At 35.8% G+C, this 20333-nt stretch overlaps 4 protein-coding genes across 5 annotated transcripts; 2 read left to right on the top strand and 2 right to left on the bottom strand.

Moving 5' to 3' along the window:
* The first annotated feature begins 78 nt into the window (after positions 1-78).
* Positions 79-1670, top strand: LOC100645087 (transcription initiation factor TFIID subunit 9). The gene is made up of 3 exons (XM_003398381.4): positions 79-323; positions 460-909; positions 1125-1670. The coding sequence occupies exons 1-3, from the start codon at positions 185-187 to the stop codon at positions 1265-1267; spliced, it is 732 nt and encodes a 243-aa protein (XP_003398429.1). The 5' UTR covers positions 79-184; the 3' UTR covers positions 1268-1670.
* A 9-nt stretch (positions 1671-1679) lies between these two features.
* On the bottom strand, positions 1680-3199 carry LOC100647426 (cilia- and flagella-associated protein 20). Its single transcript, XM_003398075.3, has 4 exons — positions 3084-3199; positions 2708-2899; positions 2357-2589; positions 1680-2233 (listed from the first exon to the last, which is right to left on the bottom strand). Exons 1-4 carry the CDS (start codon positions 3165-3167, stop codon positions 1789-1791), a joined length of 954 nt encoding a protein of 317 aa, XP_003398123.1. The 5' UTR covers positions 3168-3199; the 3' UTR covers positions 1680-1788.
* Positions 3200-3385: 186 nt separating this feature from the next.
* On the bottom strand, positions 3386-7891 carry LOC100647304. Its single transcript, XM_048409447.1, has 3 exons — positions 7467-7891; positions 4294-4518; positions 3386-3724 (listed from the first exon to the last, which is right to left on the bottom strand). The coding sequence occupies exons 1-3, from the start codon at positions 7889-7891 to the stop codon at positions 3502-3504; spliced, it is 873 nt and encodes a 290-aa protein (XP_048265404.1). The 3' UTR covers positions 3386-3501.
* On the top strand, positions 7749-20201 carry LOC100647189 (oxysterol-binding protein-related protein 2). 2 transcript variants are annotated; one of them, XM_048409484.1, is made up of 9 exons: positions 7749-8293; positions 10166-10364; positions 10451-10560; positions 11270-11428; positions 11852-12070; positions 12255-12444; positions 13522-13638; positions 14433-14650; positions 15625-20201. In XM_048409484.1, the coding sequence occupies exons 1-9, from the start codon at positions 8259-8261 to the stop codon at positions 15725-15727; spliced, it is 1350 nt and encodes a 449-aa protein (XP_048265441.1). In that variant the 5' UTR covers positions 7749-8258; the 3' UTR covers positions 15728-20201. The 2 variants fall into 2 exon arrangements, with proteins under 2 accessions (XP_048265441.1, XP_048265442.1); XM_048409485.1 differs by having other exon boundaries at positions 7751-8293; positions 11870-12070.
* The last annotated feature ends 132 nt before the right edge of the window (positions 20202-20333 follow it).

Genomic DNA, 20333 nt, shown 5'->3' on the forward strand with positions numbered 1-20333 from the left:
AAATTTGAAAATAATAAATTTCTGATCTTGTAAAGTTTGAATTTTATAAATGGTAGCACTGCATGATATTGGCGTGTATTTCATAATGTTTAGTCGAACTTTGACTTGGAAAGTTAATTCAAGATACATATAGTTGTGACTCGGAATTGTTGTAGAGAGTACTATTATAAGAGTATTTCTTAAAATGGCGGAAAAAGCGAAAAATATGAGCCACGTAAAACATATTCCAAAAGATGCCCAAGTTATAATGTCAATTATGAAAGATATGGGAATTACAGATTACGATTCGAAGGTTATAAACCAATTGCTCGAATTTACGTATCGTAAGTAATTTATTATATTTACAATTTATTTAAAGTAATGTAGATGCAATGAAGTATATAATCATGCATGATTTTGCATTTATGATTTTACATTTGGAAGTAAGCTGTAAAGTTATTTTCGGTTTAAATTTCACAGGTTATGTTACTTGCATATTAGACGACAGTAGAATTTACGCAAATCACGCTAAAAAGAAGTTTATCGATTTGGATGACGTTAGATTAGCAGTTAAGATGCAATTGGAACGTACGTTTACAAATCCACCACCAAGAGAAGTGTTATTAGATGTTGCTCGGGCCAAAAACAATATACCATTGCCATTTGTCAAATCAAACAGTGGTTTAAGATTACCACCTGACAGATTTTGCTTGAATGCAACAAATTATAAACTTAAGAATTCAACGAAGAAAGTAGTTGGGAAACCATTGCATTCTTTGGTTGGAAATAACATCCAAAGTGGTCAGTCTAAGAACAAAGTAGAAAGTAGTAAATCTGGCCTCTCCATAGTTAAAAGGCCTGGGACACTTGCAACAGTTGCCAGAACTCAAAGCATTTCAATACCAAAACCTGTCCTGAAATTTACAACAGGTAAATGATACAGGAAAGTAAAAGTAAAGAATATATAACAGGAACTAATTTGTTAATTGTATCACAGATCCCTTCCGGACCTTGCATTCCCAAACATCTATCCCCTCTATCCATATTTCATTAATACGTAAGATACAAAATTGTGTATGTAATAATAATAATATTTGCTATTATATTTTTCATTTTTTATTTATATTAATTGTTTAAATTTATAGCCACAACTGGTGGAGCTACCGTAAAGGCACAAGTAGCCAAGCCAAAAATACAGATTTCTTCAGGACAAACAATGCCACCTATCAAAGTAGAGATTGAAGATTCTATGAAAAGAAAAAGAGAAGATGATTATGACGTATCATAGTAATAAGGGACGCTGGATAAATTATTTTATATTTTCTGTTTTTATCATTTGAATCAGTGTGTATACTATCAAAATGGTTTTATCATTTCACTTAACGCTTCAATTAAATTTTATCTTTTTGAAATTTGTATATTCCAATGAAACTGTATATTTTTTATTGGATGATATTGTATAAATGTGTACATAGTGAATTCAACAAATTCATATTCTACTTGCATATTTATAATAATACTTCCCAATATTTATTATAAATCATCATATTTTGTATATTATATTTCTCCTAAATATTTCCCAAACAGAAATTAGAAGAATAATGGAGATACTTTTTGTTCAGTATTGTAAAATATTTCTATGGAACAATATAAGATAATAAAGATAAAAGTGGGATAATTGTCTAAATAAATTAATAGAGTTTTTCAAATTCCAACTTATTTAGAAGGTAATTTATTTGAATGTTATTTTAAGCCTCGTAAATATACACATTTTATTCGCCTTATTTACACAAAGTCGAGGGCTGTTCGCTATGGAACTCCGTATCCTTCATCTTCATCGCCTTCATCTTGTTCTACATCAGTTTCGTCTTCTGTGGCATACCCAGGAGTTGTTGGAGCAGGTACAGGTTCGTCACCTACGTCTTCGTCTCCGTAATCACCTACATCTGCAGGTTCTACTTCATCCTCGTCTTCTTCTTCCTCATCCTCTTCCACCATTTCATCTGGCCTTCGCACGTCTTCTACAGGAACAATCTCTTCTTCGGCCAATTCATCTTCCGTTGGCTCTTCTTCAGGCTCTTCTTCTGCTTCTTCTGCTACTTCGCCCGCTTCGAAAGGTGGTGGTTCTTCGGTTTCAATCTTTTCCGGTTTTTCTCTTTTTTCTTTCGCCACATCCTTTTCCCGCATGCATTTCACTCGCTGAAGTGGCTTGAAGAGTTTAAAATCTTCGGGTAATTCATCTTCCGAATAAAGTCTGTTTGGTAAAACATATTTTATCATTCTATAAACTTGATGCAAGAAAAGTTTCTTTAAAAAAAATAGCTATTAATTTCATGCGTTTCATACCAATATCGCAAAAAACAGATCAATTTCCTACCTGTCCGCAAAATAGATACGTCGAACCCTACAGTTTGCGTGGATCTGTATGCGTGTAGTTTCGACATAATTTGTCCCGTACGCTCTCCGCGTGAAGTCCGCGAGATTAAATTGAATTTGATTCCAACCACCGGATAGGCCGATCGGCATCGACGTGCAGAATGGTCGAACTCGCGTGGTGCTTTGAAAATTGCTCATGCGAAACCTTCTGTGCATATCCTTGTCGTCGAGTATCTGTCGAATCAAAAACGAAATATACTTCTTTTTTACATTCGTTGTAGTTTTACGAAATGCTATCACTGCTATTGAAAAAAATATAATCAGTAAAGAGCTTTCCTCGTGAGACATTTACTGTTATTTCGAACGTGAAATACTTCTTCATGTTTTTGATAATCATTATGAGAAACGGAAGTTTAATGCCAAGGACTTTCTTGGGACCACATGGGCAGAAGATGTACGTTGTTGTGACGTTGGTTCCGGCTATTTCCAGAGCTAGAGATTTCACTTCGTCGTCTGTTACTCTTCGAATGTATCCATTTTTCACCTGTTCGAGACGATTGATACTCGGAGCAAACAGATTAAATGCAATGGAATTTATTTTACTAACTTGAACAGATACAATATTTGGAGAAATTTAATGGCGATAAATCTGACATTGGAACTATTTTTATTAATTTCATAAAATAAAGTTATCTCTCCTTGTGTTTTCTTTATATTGATGAACTTACGTGCATATCCCATAACTCTAGCGGACGTGATCCGCAGCTGTACAAAACAGACATGAGTCCATGCTGATACTTGTTACGAAACATCCTACGTTTCTGCTCTCATCGAATTAATACAAATAATCAAAAGGAAAATGTATTATAATATTTTCATGTTATCATTATCCCGAGAAAACGTCACGTTTAACCATTCAATAGACGTAAAATAAGAGAATTTCTTTGTTTCCCTCCTAGTCGAATCGAATTTGTTTTCTCTTCTGATTTCGCGTGAAAGCTTCGGGAGTCTGTTTACCTTTTTGTTAAAGGAAGAAAATAGACTCGCCCACTTTATTCAATGTATCAATGCAAATTTTATTCGATCGCACATGTCGATACATATCGTACACAATAAACGTTGGGAGCACAATGAGATGCTGTTTCGTTATGTGTCGCGAAGAAGTTCGTTGATGTGACGTCTTTCGTTCACGGTTAGCAAATCGGGGACAATCAATGTCTTCGGTGGCATCCCGACGCTGAATACACGGTCGATCCTGACGCTATCGATGGCGAACAACTGCATCATCGCAAAGTGCATGATATCGCGGTTCAGCTGACGCTTGATCTGCTTCTTGGTCCTCTGTACACGTCGTCGGCAGACCACGTAACTTTTAACAGATTAAACATTTTGTCGAAAGACGATTTTTTAAATATTGAAATATTGAGGAGATACTAAAATGTTTTTAGGTATTTTATAATGTAATATTCTCTGAATATTTACGGTATTGACTGCTATTAAAATTTAGTTGCTGGATGTTCAACGATAATTACGGCCATAATCGTTAAATGTTTGGTACGCGTTTTAACAGAAAATATTTAGAAAAATAAGTAAACAACGAGATTAACAAATATTATCAATTAAATTAAGAATATCTAGGATGAAAGGATATTAAAGAGTAAGAAGAGCATATCAGGCTTGAAATAGGATGCTACCTACGTTGAATTGTTGAGAATATAAAATAAAAGGTAAAAATTTATGTCGAAGTATCATAACAGCAAAGTAAGAAAACTAAATTTGTCTTTAATATTTTTGAAACTATTCTGTATTGAAATAAATATATAAAGTTTTACCGAAGGACAGAAGAAATTGTTAAGAAACTATCCAATTTAATTGCAAGTCAAAGTATAATCTAGTAGAAATAATGATATTTATTTTCACGAATGAAATAATCCTTACTAAGGTAGATTTTTAAGAGTAGTATAACTTGGATGTATCGAGACATCGCTTCTGTACAATTCCGGGTATAATTTCATATGTTTCGTGAGATATCTCCTAGCACGTGGTTTCGCTGTAGAAATATCTTCCTTCGTTTCGGTCGTAAGCTCTTCTTTATCATGATCCAGGTCATTTTCCGTATCCACAATTTTCTCTCCTTCCTGACTAGTCATCGTGATACATAAACTACGAATTCACACAAAAATATCGACTTTTTTTTTTTATAAATCATTTACCTATGAATCATTTACGAATGAAACCCAACCAATTCTCATTTTCCGATTTCAATTCAATGATCGCAAAATTCATAAAAACAGTACGAACAATTGCACGAGTCAACGATTTTCCATAGTGTTTAGAATAATTAATATATTTAATTGTTTCTTCAAGTGTACTTTATCGAACCGAAATATCACAGAAAACGATTACTCACGCAGGATAAAGCTAAAATTTGAAATTAAATGGTCGAAAGAAGGGAACGTGATGATCGCCATAAACGCGCAGCTCGAACTGGAGAATTTTTCGATGGTCGATTCGGCGAGTCTGACTGGTCTCTCCGTTGATCCGACGAAAGTTGGCCGATCTGCAACGAAGTGAGCCCCTGTGCCTCGTACGGATATCGATTTGGTTTCCAGGTGAATCAATAGAGATTCGGTTCATTCTTATTCCAATGCGTTTGCCTGTGTACAAGTCGGACCACCGAACTTCCCACACAGAACCATTAATCCATTCCAATTAGCCGACTGCGAGAAGATTATGCGGTAATCTCAGGAATTTGCGAGTCAGATAAAGTCACGCCGCGACGAAGCTCACGAACGATCTATGACTCGCGTTCTATTTGTACGTTGCACGATAGTTCGTGAAGATACCCGTTTAGAGAATTAAATGAAATCTTCTTGGGAATGGAAATGGCAGGTGTACGAGTTCCTGTTTCTCGTATTTATATTATGTAACGCACTATTGTTCCGGTTGTACTGAATTTGCTGTTTGGGACAAATCTGTAGATTGGTACACACAAATGATCCATATTTCCTATTGCTTTATGTACGTAATTACGCGATTCTCGAGACGAACATTATCAAGCACAGGATTAATTGAATTATGCTTATTATACTTTTCCATGATGACATTGTATTCGAGGCAAGTACCTACTACGGAAACAATAAGAATCTGGTTTTGAATTCAATAAGAAGTTACTTATGCGGCAACTTGATATGATTCCTTTATTTGCATATGTATAATCTACATTCAACTTTAAATTGATTTCTTAATATTTATTTATATTTACGAAGAACTGAGAAATTTATTTTTATAAAATAACAAGAAAGGATAAATGTCGTTTTACTTTAATAGGGATGCATGCTTCAGCGAATACATAAAGAAACTTCTGTAAGAAAAGTTTGTTAGGATGTTGAAAAATATGTAAAATACACAATTTCTGATAAGATGTAGGTATAAAAGGGAGGAAAAGAGATCTCTTGAATGTATCATAAAGAATTAGAAAACTTTTTCGTTTACGATAGTGAAATATACATGATTATAAGCATTAAATGATATATAATGAGAATAACAAAATGACGATACAGTAATGTATATTTAATTTATCAACTTTTGTAATTTTTAATTGATCACACTTTTTACGCGCAAAATGAAACGACAGCGGCAAGGAATTTACATAATTGCGTTTCGAGTTATGCATATAATTAAATTAAACGCGTGTTGCGATGACGATGCGTATTTACGAACGTGAAGAATATTCATAAAAATTTCTTTAGTGTTTTTTTCTGCTTCATACTTCACTAACGAGGAAAATACATATAATTTTTATTAAAAAAATATAATTTATCATATACTTAAGATAAGAAAATTTAACAAAAATTATTAACCTTTTTGTGATCTTTAATCAAAATCATTCACATTGTCGAAAATTTCTTAATCCGTGAGAGTTATTTTATTTTAATCGTTCGAAAAAATTTACTAACGTTGGTATAATCATCGTGACAGTTATCGTGTTAACAAGTTCGTTTCTCGATTATATCACAATTTTCAGACTAGCCTGGATATAGAATCAAATTTCTGAATTACCAATAGCCAGTCGCCGCCATATCCTGAAAACAGACAAGAATTTTAATTAACGTTCATCGTACATAGTCCATTGAAACTGCGGTAAGAGCTTCATCGCGTGCTATTGTCTGGGGAAATAGACGCAGAGCACGAAGGATATTTATCGAAGCGCTATCGAGTCCTCGAGGGGTTGGTTTCTCGTTTCTGTGCGACGGCATATTGCGCACCGCTCTTAGGAGCTATGGAAATTCGATTACAATTACGCAGACATGTCGCCAACAACTTCGTTACCGCATCGATTAAACCGTGCACGGTTTCGTATCGGCTAAGTAATCGTGTACTGCAATCGATAAACGTTAGTTGCAAACACACGGGTCAGCGACGAACTTTTGCCCTTTCGTCTACTCGGCTGTCATCTCGTTACAACGCGTTAGCTAAACAGAATTTCTTTAACCCGGTATAATTGCTCCGGTGATAGTCAGCGTGCTAGAAATTGCGTTAAAAATAAACTGTTGCCCACTGAACTCTTATCGTGCCAACGTAGGGTCACTCAGGAAGCCTAATATAAGTACTTGTGACATTTATGGAAGAGGTTTAGCTTTGAAAAAGGAAATTGTTAAATTACAATTTTTATTACTTTAGTTTCGGAGTATTCTATTTAATTATTGAGATCATTTAATAAATTTGGTATCTTCTGCTCGTGGAGCTGTATTTGGTTCTGTATTAGTACGATTAGATTATAACTATGGTCATCGAACTCGTTGAATTGTTTAAAAACTATGTATATTAATAATAACGAGTATATATAAAAATGCATAATTGTCTGGGTAATTCAATATCAAAGAATTAAGTGCAACGAAAAAATTGCATGATTGCATTCCTAATAAAGTTTCAAATCCGACCATTCGAGCTCGATATCTTTTAAATAACGTTAGAATCTAGGACGATCTAGAAGCGTTTAGAATTTAATGATACAGCTTTGATCAGCAATAATTGCACGTTAAATAACGTTATATTAATTCGAACAGAATTGGCCTTTGACAAAAAAGACCGCCGCGTCTGAAATTCAAATCTCTGTGCGAGCTTCTCCCGCGTCCTGCTGTGCACATGCGTGTCGGTCGCCACAGCGAATAAGACGTCCCCGTCCAACGGAACGGAACGTTGTACGAGCCACAATAACCATGCTCCAACTTATTGATATTTTCTGGAGAGTAACGAGCGCGACACGAGTGAGACGGGAATGCCGCGCGAAGCGTGTAGCCCGGAAGGGTGCGAGTAGGACGCGGCGAGGGTGAAGAGGGTGCGCCGGAGCTCTCGTCACGCCCGCATGCTCAACGTGTGCAGTCTCCGGGTGTACAGCTGATCGCGAGTTCCGTGATTCGCAAGCAAACAGGCGCGCTATATCGTCGTGATCACATGTCAAGCGATCCAGTGATCCCTTTGAAACTGACCTTACCTTTTCCAACGAATCTTTTCTAAATCGTGTTCTTAGCATCCGAGTTGACGATGTTACGGCGATAGCCGGCTATTGCATCTTTGGAGAACGCGAAGGGTCGTCTTCGTGCACCCATCTTCAGTTTCCGCCGTTCGTTCATTCGTGTTGGTTCTTTGCATACCGTCGCGTAACCGTGCAATGTACGTATGAAAGAGTTACCGTAGCAGAAGAAGAAGAAAAAAGAAAAGGGCGGCTGTGCGTCGTGTAGCCACGCGATTTACGAATCTTTGATCCCTATCTGGATGTCGTTGGTCGCCGTGACGTCGTCGTTTAGAGACGGTGGACCGAGAGACGGGACGAGCCGCTTCGAGGCCACGGTTTCGAGGAACACGGTTGCCCACGCTCGATAATCGCGATAAGCTCGTATATGATGGCCAACGAAATAACACAGAGACCGTACAGGTGCGTGATCGCTTGGTCGCTTCGAGGCTTTTCCTAAAGAATGCTTGCTGCGAGAATCAGAGCTCAGCCGGCCACGAAGCCGCTCTCTGTTTCCCGACGAAGTACCTGAACAGCAGCTACGACGATTTTGTTGAGCGATCGTCGCGACTGTTGCTCGATATTGACATATGACTCGTGGAAATTGGGACAGTGTGCGAAGAGGAAAAACGCGATGAGTTACATCTTTTATTTGTCAAATAACTTCAGAAGCGTGTCAAATTGTATCGTCACGTTGACGATATTGCCAATATCGTTGTCGGTGATATTATATCGTTGGCTTTTTAATTTAATTCATTTGGTTCTATTTAATTTTGAAATTAGATATATACTTTCAACAAAAGGTATCGATTTCTATAGTATCAGTTCTAAAAGATGTCGTGAACGTACTACTATATTTTTGAAAGATCTATAACTTTCGGTTTAGTTGATTGTATCTTTTCAATTATGCAATGGTTAGGTAATAATATGCTTCGAATCATCGAGCAACATGAGAATCAGAAAATCAATAATAACGGACGTGTTATTGTTTTGCAAAATTTTTAAAGATCCTATACAGCTCTTATCAGGCTCGATAGACGATTATTGAGATAATTGTGCAGATAAGTTAAATGTTTCGTAAGAAAGTTCGAAAATTCTTTGCACGAACATCGACTGTAAGTTGAATAAGCGTGTTGCTAGTGTTTTAAATGACGTAATTGACGACCGTACTTGACCAGATTCTGGCTGATTTATTGATTCCGATTAAATATTATTGTTGCTAAAGCAACTCGTTTATAGGACAATCGATTATATTTTGCGCACTGCTCTCACATGCATGCTTTACGCTGCTTATTAGCAAGATCGATTAAGACAAATATTTCCTATTTTGTGATCTATAGGTTTACGTTTAAAATATAAATCTGTGTTTGGAATGTGCCAATCAGTCATCAAAATTTCTATGCGTATTATAAACAGACTATTCTTTCTTTAAATAAAATATACGTGAGCTGTTCAGAAATGAAAATAATGAATTTTATTTCTTGAAAAATTCCTCACATCTTGACGATATAATAAAAGAACGAAAAGTTCAGGAAATAAAGCACGTATCGCAATATGTATGATAACATTTAAAATATGAAACGTATAATATTATTTAACGATTTGCCCGAGTCTCTCTCATTTCACGCTGGAAAAGCATTCATTATTAAACTACTAATTAATTAATTGGTGTAATTGGAGTTCAACTTTTTAGAAATCAAATAATTATCGTCGATGGAGTTGACCAAATTGATATCTCTTCACATTGTACGATAACATATTTATTCTCCTAACATATAAAGTAACAATCAGACTGTGGATTTTCATTCGTTTATAAAAAATTCGAGGATGCAAAAATAAATAAAAATATCCAAAGTAGAACGCTGATCGTATTTAGTAGGCGAAACGAGCTTTGTTTATATATCATTTCTTTAATTATGTTCACAAATACGATACGAGTCTGTATAAATACACGCAGTTCAGTAATAATAAAACAGTTTCTAGTCGTCTTACTTACTACAGTACGTGCTAATTAATACTAACTTGGCAGTGAAATATCGTAGCACATTCTTTTACTTGCATAAGTAATGTTGCATCAATAATAAAGGATATTTCTAATTTTATTTCAGTCTTAATTTTAATTTTAATTTCGTTTTACATTTTCATTTAAAAGAATAATCTTTTTATAGAATATACGAAGATTTTTATAGATCGCCGGTAGATATCGGTATTATTGTAGATCTTTGGATATCGTAGTACAAATTTTATCGAGTGGAAATTTTTCATGAAATTTTATAATGACTGTTTTCTTTTAAGAACAACGCTACCAGTTCCGGGCCATTCGGAAGTGAATTTATGCTCGGTGATATCACTGGGCAAAGACCTCAGCAAGATCACCATGCCGGTCATATTCAACGAACCACTTTCCTTCCTCCAACGTGTCGCAGAGTACATGGAATACGCGAAATTGCTTAAGCTAGCGGCTCAAGAGGAAACTCCAATTGGAAGGTTGCAGGTAAATGGAAGTTTTTATTACGTTGCGCAAGCTGTTCGAAGGAGAATCTTTTTCATTAAGCGTAAAAAATATTCTCTGTGTCGTAGTACGTCGCTGCATTCGCTGTAAGTGCTTTGGCTTCGAACTGGGAAAGACTTGGCAAACCCTTCAATCCGATACTCGGTGAAACGTACGAGTTGGAGCGTGAGGACTTCCGGTAAGCAGCCGACCGCCCAAGTTATCAAAAACATTTCAGTTTAGTTTAGTTTCTACGTTGAAGTTAATTGAGTATTCAATCGTTAAGGCGGTCTCTGACAGGTATTATTCGAGTATCGACTTGTGATTCGATGAATTTATCAAATAATAATATCTCGATGAATTTTAATTAAATTGCTATACCGAAGATTAAATTTAATAGTTTGGAAATTTCTCGATCGATGATGTTTCTTAACCTTCTCGTTGAGTAGGTAACAAGTACTTAATTCAGAATGAAGTTTTAATATTGAATTATTCTATCGAAATACTAGGTTGTCCGAAAAGTTTCTTTCGTTTTATAAGGAAATAATAGAGGCACCATATTTTTAGTTTTATATCAGTTTATTGAATTATGCACGAACATAATAATAGAAATATAACGAAATAGATCAATAAAATAATATTAAACGGAAATTGTTGTTCATCTATTATCATCTTATGGAACGAAAGAAACTTTTCGGACAACCTAATACATTTCGTATTGCGATTATATTGCAACGAAGCATCTGGGAGATTATTCTTCCAGAATATCCCAGAAACGATTAGACAACTGCAAAGAATTAAAGTCTATTTGCCGTTAAGCATGAAAACAGCGTAATCTACAAATTTGTAACATTATCGAGAAAATGTAGGAACTCGTTCACACATGTTTACTCTGTGTCTTTATTTAGAATAGTCTGCGAACAAGTGTCGCATCATCCACCGGTATCCGCGTTCCACGCGGACAGCGAGGAATTCACATTCCACGGCACTATACACCCGAAATTGAAGTTCTGGGGCACATCTATCCAAGTACATCCAAAGGGTATTGTCACCGTCGAGCTTCCTAAGTAAGTAGCCGATTCATTTATTGTTACGTATATTGGGTTGGCAACTAAGTGATCGCGGATTGTGTCAATACCACCTAATGACAAAATCCGCAATCACTTAGTTGCCAACCCAATAGAATTACTTTCGAATGTCCTCGAACAGTAACAAAATTTGCCTGCACATTCGAGTAATTTGTAAAAGTGACCACGTACATACAGCAATATACACATACGTAGGTATACTCTTTCGTGGAAAAAATACAAAATATATAGATTTCCATTACGGTTTCTTATCATCGTTCTCGTTGTACTAGAAGCTCTGTACGGCCAGTTTCAAAGAAACAAACAAACAAAGATCTAAGACTAAAGGCGTCAAAATAACAAAAATCCAGTAAATAGAGACGGCCAAGCCGATCGCATCTGGCGTTCTAACGTTAAAAGAAGCACTTTGTACGAATTCAGATGGAAGGAAGCGTATACTTGGCAGAATATCAATTGCATACTGCACAACGTGCTGGTAGGCCAATTATGGATGGAACAGCTCGGTTCCTTGGAGATCAAACAAAGCGGCGGAGCGAACTTGAAGGCGACTCTGTGTTTCAAAAGCGCCAGCTGCAATGCCAAGGACCTTCACCGAGTCGAAGGCTTCGTAACGGATCAAGAGTAAGCTGGTAACAGTTTATCATCACTTGAATTCGCAAACGTACCAGCGATTTTCTGTAGCAAACCGAGCTGCATGCTGATAGACCGTACACACGTTTTACACGCGTTTCGATCGACAACAGTTTCGTTATTTTCTATTCGTAAATGTTGGTTTGGACTTAAGTCTCATTTGTTTATCGTTTAGAAAAAGGAAACTGCTATTTCTTTATGGAAAATGGACGGAGAGGATGATGGTGTGCGACCCTGCGTTGTACGAAGAAGCGTTGGAGAAGGTGAAACGCGAGGCAAAGAGTCCCCAGGGCAGTCCTGGCCATAAGAAGGTCCTCGCGAAACTGCACAGCCTCAAGGTCGGAGCGTTCAAACCCTCTCATCAGGTATTTGGGATATTAATCGAGGAATTTGATAGAAATTTAGTAGAATTGAAGTCTTTTTCAAAGAGAGTATTTCTTTTAGTATGATATGATCATGATATGATTTTTTACTATGAGTTTTACATATTAATTGAGCTACTCAATGTATTTCTATTTTTGTGAAAGTGGAATAAATGTAGGGATAGATGCACAAGATTTTGGATTTATGAATTGTGCCTGCTATGAGTGTTTATGAACAAGTATCGTAGTCTCTTGATTTCGTATTTATTTATTACAAATTTTAATTCCAATATTTGAAAGGAGATTTGCTTTCTTAAGATAAATGTCAAACGTGTACGAGTAACTTTTACACTTTAGATATAACGCGAAATCAATTTGAAACGCATGATCGAGAGATAGAAACGATTCTTCCTCTTCCTGGGAAATTTCTCTAAAATTTGAAACAATGGGATCAGAAGATAAAACACACGTGTGTAGTGAAGTATTCATGTTTTCTGGGAAATCTCTCTAAAATTTGAGATAATTACGATCAAAAGATAAAACACACGCGTATAGCGAAGTATTCATATTTTTATGAATACAAATTCATTGGTTACGTTATACTATAGATTTGCGGTAAAAATTTTGCTTTTCATTCATCGGTTTTGTGTTCTTAACTTTCAAGTGACTGTTTTAAAAGCCAGTTATATATAGATCATCAGATGTTATTCCTATTTATACGTACCTTCATTCATTAAAGCTTTGAATATTCAACAACTTCAACAAGTTCTCTTCATAAAAAAAAAAAAAAAAAGATAAAAAGGATTAGCAAATGTTTCACGTAATTTACGAATAGTAATTATATCGTGTCATTCTTCGAAGAAATCTTGCGGCTAAAAGTTGATAATTATTAGAACGTTCAAAATTTACGAAATATCGTATTAAGATTATTTCTAATGAAATATTTCTATGATATTTGATTCCAATAAAATACTGCTGTCTAAGCGTTCGCTCTATCTCGTTTTAACGTATTCTGATTTACTATGTTTCACTGGAATATTTCGATACATTTTCTTGAAACAATTTTCACGGTCATTTAAGGATGCGATCGACGATCCATCGGCAAGTATAGACGGAGACGATACTCCAACGATCGAAGATATTCCTGGATCGATTACTCTTTGGGAAGCTTCGCCGAGGCCAACCAATAGCGCAGATGTAAATAAAACGTTGTTCATTATTATTAGACTGCGGGTGTTTAATGCATTTGTGGGAAATTTGAAGGCAGGAAAATTCACAGGACGTATATAATATGCAAAAATGTATAAAATATCCAAAGTGGAATACTACGATATTTAATAGACGTGACAAATCTCTGCTTTTAATTGTATTTACAAAAATGTGAATTTGCCTAAATATCCGCAGTTGTATTCCATTTAATCATTTTACTAAATTTATTTCCTTCGATGCCCCGTGGCTCACGAAAGTATTTCGGACGCTTCCAGAAACGTTTTGAACTTTCGTTTGCACTGTAACGAGAGACGACTGTCGTAATTGTATTCGTGAAATTTGAAACGAATCTGAAAATGGATATACAACAAGTTGCAAGATATTTCGAAAGCATACACTTTACAAAAATTATCAAACCACTTGAACAGTCAATTATTCGCTGTACTAATAAGCTACGTGTAACGAGACCATTGTTAGCTTTAATTATACGTTTCAGACTACTGTTCGTGTATTAGTACGCTAATTTTTTTACTAATTGTACGTTTACAATTAATGTCTCGTAAATTCCATATAGATTTTCGAATCGGTTTCAAATACTATTATAACGACGACAGTCGTGTCTCGTCACAGAGCTAACGAAATTTTAGAGAGTTCATAATGCATATAAATTTATAATGCGCATAATATATCCATAGAAAAATTCCGTGGTAAGTGTAATTAAATACTTTCGCGAGTCACCGTATTAGCGTGACGTTTAAAACATTTGTCGGATCGATTTCCAGTATTACCAGTTTACAACGTTTGCAATGTCGTTAAACGAACTGACACCGGAAATAGAAAAAGTTATATGTCCGACGGATTCGAGATTAAGGCCGGATATTAGGAAATTGGAGAACGGCGATCAAGATGGAGCTGCGGCTGAGAAGACGAGGCTCGAAGAGAAGCAAAGAGATACACGGAAATCGCGAAAGCACAAGAAAGGAGACGATTGGACACCCAGGTAATAAATAATTAAAAATAATTGTACTGCTTGAAAGAATCGAACGATCGCACGATCTTCTACTTGATCTTTCTCATAACGTCATACAAATAACGTCACACAAATAATTTATTAAACATATTGCATAACACTTTTTCACCTTTGATTTCCTCACTCGCTTATTTGGTACAGCAGGGTGACTTCGTTGTTTAATTGATTTCTATAGATAATTAGAGAATACATATAATAACGTTGTTTAAATATTCATAGAAACCGTTTGAATATTTATATTGGTTTTAAACATTGGGTCCTCACGATCAATTATCCAGAACGACTGTTCTTTCCTGTGCTAGGTAATTGGTAACGAAATGTTATGGTAATTATCGAATCTGTATATTAGAGGAGAATTTGTGCTTTTATAGTTAGGAAAAATATATAATATCGATCAATCTGATGTAATCATTCTATTAGATTAGTTTATTTAGGCACGATGAAAGAGTAAAGTACCAAGAAAAATAAATATTTCAGTTCGTTCAAAATTATCATAATACCTTCTCATGATTTCTAGCTTATTGAATTTCCTTGTTTTACAATTATTCTTATATCGTGAGACATCTTTAATTCGTTCGTTCGTTTACACGGAGGTTTATGTAACATCATTGTCACGTGAGATAGATAAGCAAAGTTGGAGCGGATGTTCGAAATTGTTCGTGAGTGTAAACCGTGTGACGATGCTTAGAGAATCTATTTTATGTTAAAAATATCTTCCGAAGTCCCCTCATGCGCGCAATATTTCCTTCGAACTTTGAAATTCTAAATTTTAAAAGGCCATCTAAAATCGCTCAGCTTTCTTCAAAATTATTCTAAAACTTTCACTTCGTCAAGCTTAATCTCATTCAATTTTGTTTTATCGAGTATCAGTCACTCCGTTCTAAAATTAATATATACACTATCTTGCTCTTTCAAGATAATATCGATTATCGGATATGTCACAGGTGGTTCCAATTGGGCATGAATCCATACACAAACCAAATGGACTGGTTATACCGCGGAGGCTATTGGGATCGTGGCTACGGCAACATGGAAGATATCTTTTAATATACGTGGAAACCCTCATCCGGGCGGAATACTTAACGAGTAGCAGAATGGAAATGTTCGCTCGCATGTATTGGCGAGGAATATTCAGACAAATTGCCGGTATACTTAAATCAAGGTGGTTGCCCTTCAACCTTGATACCGTTCGAATTTTGTATCGTTGGTCGATTTGTTGTACTCAAACAATCTAAGGAAGCCGAAGTCTCGTCGCTTGTATCGATATCGTATGTGTTTATGTATCTACGAATGACAGAGAGTCAATCATACAGAAGGTACAAGCACGATGCGCAAACACACTTGTGAAAACACTGTCCTCGAGCACGTAGAGAATACGCGTTTCAGAAGGATAAAGCGCAATGCGAGTAAAGAGCAGCTTTTTCTGTCGACAAGTACCATTGTGTTCCATTAAGACGATGACAGGTGTACGATCGATCAACGAGAATGGAACCGCGCCAGACTTCTAGGACAAATAAATGCTCCGGTTACGAGGAGCGAAACTTTTGTACAACGCGCAGCTTTAAACGACAGGCACACACACGCTTATCTCGATAACGCGACTCCAGTACTCTGGAAATCTACGCTGTCGGTCAAAAGTCTGGTATCGCTTTGCCAATCTGGAAAAACATTTTCCAATCAGTTGTACCGAATCTTCGGCCAATTCGCGTCGTTGATTGCAAATTGAAATTTAAAAGGGTTTTTGTAAAGCCTTCGGTAATTTTCGTCAATAAATCGAGATACCGATGTCATTGTGTTACAAATGTCACAAAAATGTCACAAAATGCGTTATTGTGCTAAAAAAAAAAAAAAAAAAAAAATTGTAACACAAATGATTTCCGATCGAAGACTCGACAATCACTGGATCGGTGCTCTCAAATAGAATAATCTCCACTATCTCGATACATTTTTAAACATCCGAGAGCTCCAAACTTTTGACCGGTAGCGTATTTTTTCTCGTACTTACACGAGATCGTCCTCCACAGATTCTTTCGACGCGATCCAAAAGAAAGTGTCACCCAAGCTGCGCCGCGAAGAGAAAATACCAGTGAATCTCTAATGTCCGATCTACTGTCGGATGGATCGAACCGGACGAGCAAGCTTACGCCTCGTAGAGCAATTCCGTATGCAGGTCGTACGTGCATAGTCTTTTTTAGGTAATCAAATACGTGTTCTAGCGCTCTATCTTCGAGTGCCATCGAGGAACGCGGCATAGCAGAATTTACGACACGAAGAAACGAACCAGATGACACGATCTCTGCTGATCGCTGTTTTAGCATACGAAACTACTCTCTTCGGTTACGATGTTTCGTCTATCATTTCGAAGCTGAAGAAAATCGAATTATTGTTGTTTTCTTTATGCCTTCATTGTTTTTCCTCGTTCAGGAAAGTGGGTTACGTAAATTTATTATCATTATACGGGCTGTTCTTTGCGAGAGTAGTGGCGGCCGGTAAACGGTTATAAAAGCTTCGCATGGGCGGTTAAGGTGGTTCCCATGGCACAAGGATAACAGCACGAAGTCCATCCGTTGGTTGATGAACGAAATTGTGGTGAACTAATAGTCGCAAATTTTTTATGACACGAAGACAGACACAATACATGTACGAGATATGACAGTAATGTTTCTAGAATAATTCGTTTATTACCGTTTTTCTTTTTTTAATTATTTCCGTTGCACTAATCTTTTTAACTAAAATCTAGGATCGTTTCCTGATTCGTTGTTCGTGTTATCCTTAATTAACATAATTTCTGGTATCGATGTTAAATAATAATAAACGAGCAGATGAAGGTAATTGTCTACATTGTTGGATTTCCGCCCAGAATTATTCCTGAAGCTGTATCGTCGCACTTCGTATAAACTCACACACACAGGACATACAGAGAAACGGTACTTCTGTTCGATTTCCTTCCAGGAGAACCATCGAGAGATCGCAGCGATCGTATCTTTTTCACGCAAACACATTCGTTTTTACGATTACACGTAGCACACAAGATCACTTCTGACACTATTTTTATAACAAAAAGAGAATTAAATGAAAGGGGAGCCCGGCCCGGCCCATAGCCGACGCCATCCTTCTCGATACGTTAGTTTTGACTAGTAGGTTTCTGTACATACAGCGACTGTACTATACACTTGTATCTAAATATTAATGATTTAGAAGGATTTTACGCGCGAGGCGGTGAATTCTAGCGGAATGAGCGATCGCTCGACCAAGTTAGCTCAAAATAGTTAGCTCAAGTCTCCGGGGAAGCTTCGTAACCACGCATCGAACGAGCAATAAATTAATATTAATCGTTATTCTTTCTTCGTAAGTTGATTTGGCGTTGTTCAGACCTTTGGTCGATTTGTTAACATTTTTTACATTATCTGACTCCATTCAGAAGCGACTTTCGCTCGATGGTAATGGTCGATCATACGTATAGGGATTTCTTCAAGGTTACTATCTGTCGAAATTTGTGTCTATAGAGTTCACTGCGTATGTTAATTGCATAATGATGTCTCTTGATATTTATTGTAAAATCTTACTGATAGATTCGAAGCACGTGATAATACTACTGGAAATTGGTCGAAAAAAAATTGTCGAAATTTAAATGAATTAGGATTTATAAAGTTGCCTTCGTTGCAGATTTCTCCATTTGATATTCGTAAGAAATCTGCAGCTTATCTTGGAACGTATTTGCGAATGAGGTCAACGATGTAACTAATTTTTCCAACACCGTTACTTTTAATATTTTGACGACTAAAGTTTGATTTACCCTATTTTATTTTATAATTTTATTTTTTACTACTTCAACCATAATTGTTTACCGTTCGTAAAAATCCTCGAACAGAGTTAGAAATGTACAATAAAAATTATCTACAGAATTTTCCGATTCGGTTCCATAATTTCGACAGTAGGCTCATTTACGACAGCTAAAAGCCATGAAGGCCTTTATGCGCGTATGATCAACTAACCAATGACGATCGTATGACAATTTAATTTTTTCAAATAGCGTAGATAGTTTGACTCGAAATCTAAAAATAACGTAGGTCAGGCTATTTGATACTCAGCGGTGCCAACACAACATGCTAATACAACATGCTAATTTTTTCTCGAACGTGTAACGTATAGTCGTACGTATTCACACATTTTCTGCCAGTTTCATCGGTGCATACATAGAGTTTAGCTCGGCTTATCGTTAGCGTGTAAGTGTCGTCCGGCCGTGTTTGTAATCGCGGTTTGTTAACGATTTGTTTACGCAAAACTATGTGGACATTTAGGCCAGTATGAGCTAAAAGTATGTTCGTCGCTTTTGAGAAGCTAACATCCATCAAATCTTAGAGTTTGTCGTATAAAATCATCCAAATGTGTTGCTTTATAGAGGAGCCTGATCAACTTTGACGAAATATTTGTCATAAGTGATACCATAATTGGTAGACGTACGTGTGTATTACAACTGTATGTATATTGTATTTCATGAATCTTACAAGCTAACCACCAACTGCTTTTACTTTATTTATCGATTTCATATTTCATAAATCACCTTTGTTTAGGGATGAAATTGAGATGATTGCAACAGCTTGGAGAAAGTAGAACATGAGGTAGTTTGTACATATTATATCGTTGGCCGGCTACTTTATACATCAATTAATTGCTACTGGATATGTCTTATACAATAGAAATTAATATTAAGACGTTTCTTCGTAATTTATTTATATTTATATATAATTTTAAATACGTATTTTATATTGAAGGATTATGATATTATTTTAGAATGTGACAGCGTATACGTATCTTTGTACAAAGCGGTTTCTTTATGAAATTAGTTGTCTAATAATTTACATATTATTTTAAAAAATCATACGCCATTGATATTAAATTTGATTTAAATTTCTAATAATAATTTAAACAACTCTAATTTTTCGCCTGTACTAAATAACGTAGAAACAAGATTAAATGAATTAATAGATTATTGGCTAATAATATGTTAAAAAAAATGTGATACTTGTAATGATAATTTAGAATATATGGAGTTCATTTTCAACTAAAGTCAATTGTTCGACTATTGTCGCGTAGACGAAGGAAAGAAAGATGTTATTGATAAACACCGATAAGCTAGTCTCTCTACATCACAGCACATAGACACTAATTAATGTACTCGACAGTATTACTGCAAAACGAAACAGTATTACGCATGGATTATACATACACTTATAGGAATTGATCTCTGCGTAATAACAGACATTCTTACGCTTCTGTATAACGTTTCTGATGATCGGTATGATCCATTGACTACGAACGCGAATTGTTATCATTACACTAATAATAAGAACGGCAGTATATAAATATACTACTTGAAGAGCGCCAATAATATTTAGAAGAGCTATACTATCGGGGTCACGGACTGTAGAATATAATTGTATTTATGTTGCATAGGCAAATGTATGTATCTGTACATAGATAAATAAATATTAGAAATAAATGTTATAAAGAAAAATTATCATTTTCTTTTATTATCGCAATGTCATAGACATATATTTATCATTTTCTGCGGTAACTGTCCAAATATTTTCATGAATCATGTATAGTGCCAGTTATACGCACACTTTCTTCACATTTTTAATATCTCAAT

The sequence above is a fragment of the Bombus terrestris genome, chromosome 10 (genome assembly GCF_910591885.1).
Source record: "Bombus terrestris chromosome 10, iyBomTerr1.2, whole genome shotgun sequence".
Lineage (NCBI taxonomy): Eukaryota > Metazoa > Arthropoda > Insecta > Hymenoptera > Apidae > Bombus > Bombus terrestris.

Excerpts from the sequence above, each read along its gene's own strand:
- LOC100645087 (XM_003398381.4), top strand. The coding sequence starts at position 185 with ATGGCGGAAAAAGCGAAAAATATGAGCCACGTAAAACATATTCCAAAA. Across the intron at positions 324-459 it reads ATTGCTCGAATTTACGTATC|GTTATGTTACTTGCATATTA; the intron begins GTAAGTAATTTA and ends TAAATTTCACAG. Across the intron at positions 910-1,124 it reads TGTCCTGAAATTTACAACAG|CCACAACTGGTGGAGCTACC; the intron begins GTAAATGATACA and ends TTAAATTTATAG.
- LOC100647426 (XM_003398075.3), bottom strand. The coding sequence starts at position 3,167 with ATGTTTCGTAACAAGTATCAGCATGGACTCATGTCTGTTTTGTACAGC. Across the intron at positions 2,900-3,083 it reads TAGAGTTATGGGATATGCAC|GTGAAAAATGGATACATTCG; the intron begins GTAAGTTCATCA and ends CGTCTCGAACAG. Across the intron at positions 2,234-2,356 it reads CGTATCTATTTTGCGGACAG|ACTTTATTCGGAAGATGAAT; the intron begins GTAGGAAATTGA and ends TTTACCAAACAG.
- LOC100647304 (XM_048409447.1), bottom strand. The coding sequence starts at position 7,891 with ATGCTAAGAACACGATTTAGAAAAGATTCGTTGGAAAAGGTAAGGTCA. Across the intron at positions 4,519-7,466 it reads GGAGAAGCTCGCACAGAGAT|TTTATGTATCACGATGACTA; the intron begins TTGAATTTCAGA and ends GTGAATTCGTAG. Across the intron at positions 3,725-4,293 it reads ACTCTTAAAAATCTACCTTA|TTACGTGGTCTGCCGACGAC; the intron begins GTAAGGATTATT and ends ATCTGTTAAAAG.
- LOC100647189 (XM_048409484.1), top strand. The coding sequence starts at position 8,259 with ATGATGGCCAACGAAATAACACAGAGACCGTACAG. Across the intron at positions 10,561-11,269 it reads TTGGAGCGTGAGGACTTCCG|AATAGTCTGCGAACAAGTGT; the intron begins GTAAGCAGCCGA and ends GTCTTTATTTAG. Across the intron at positions 12,071-12,254 it reads GGCTTCGTAACGGATCAAGA|AAAAAGGAAACTGCTATTTC; the intron begins GTAAGCTGGTAA and ends TTTATCGTTTAG.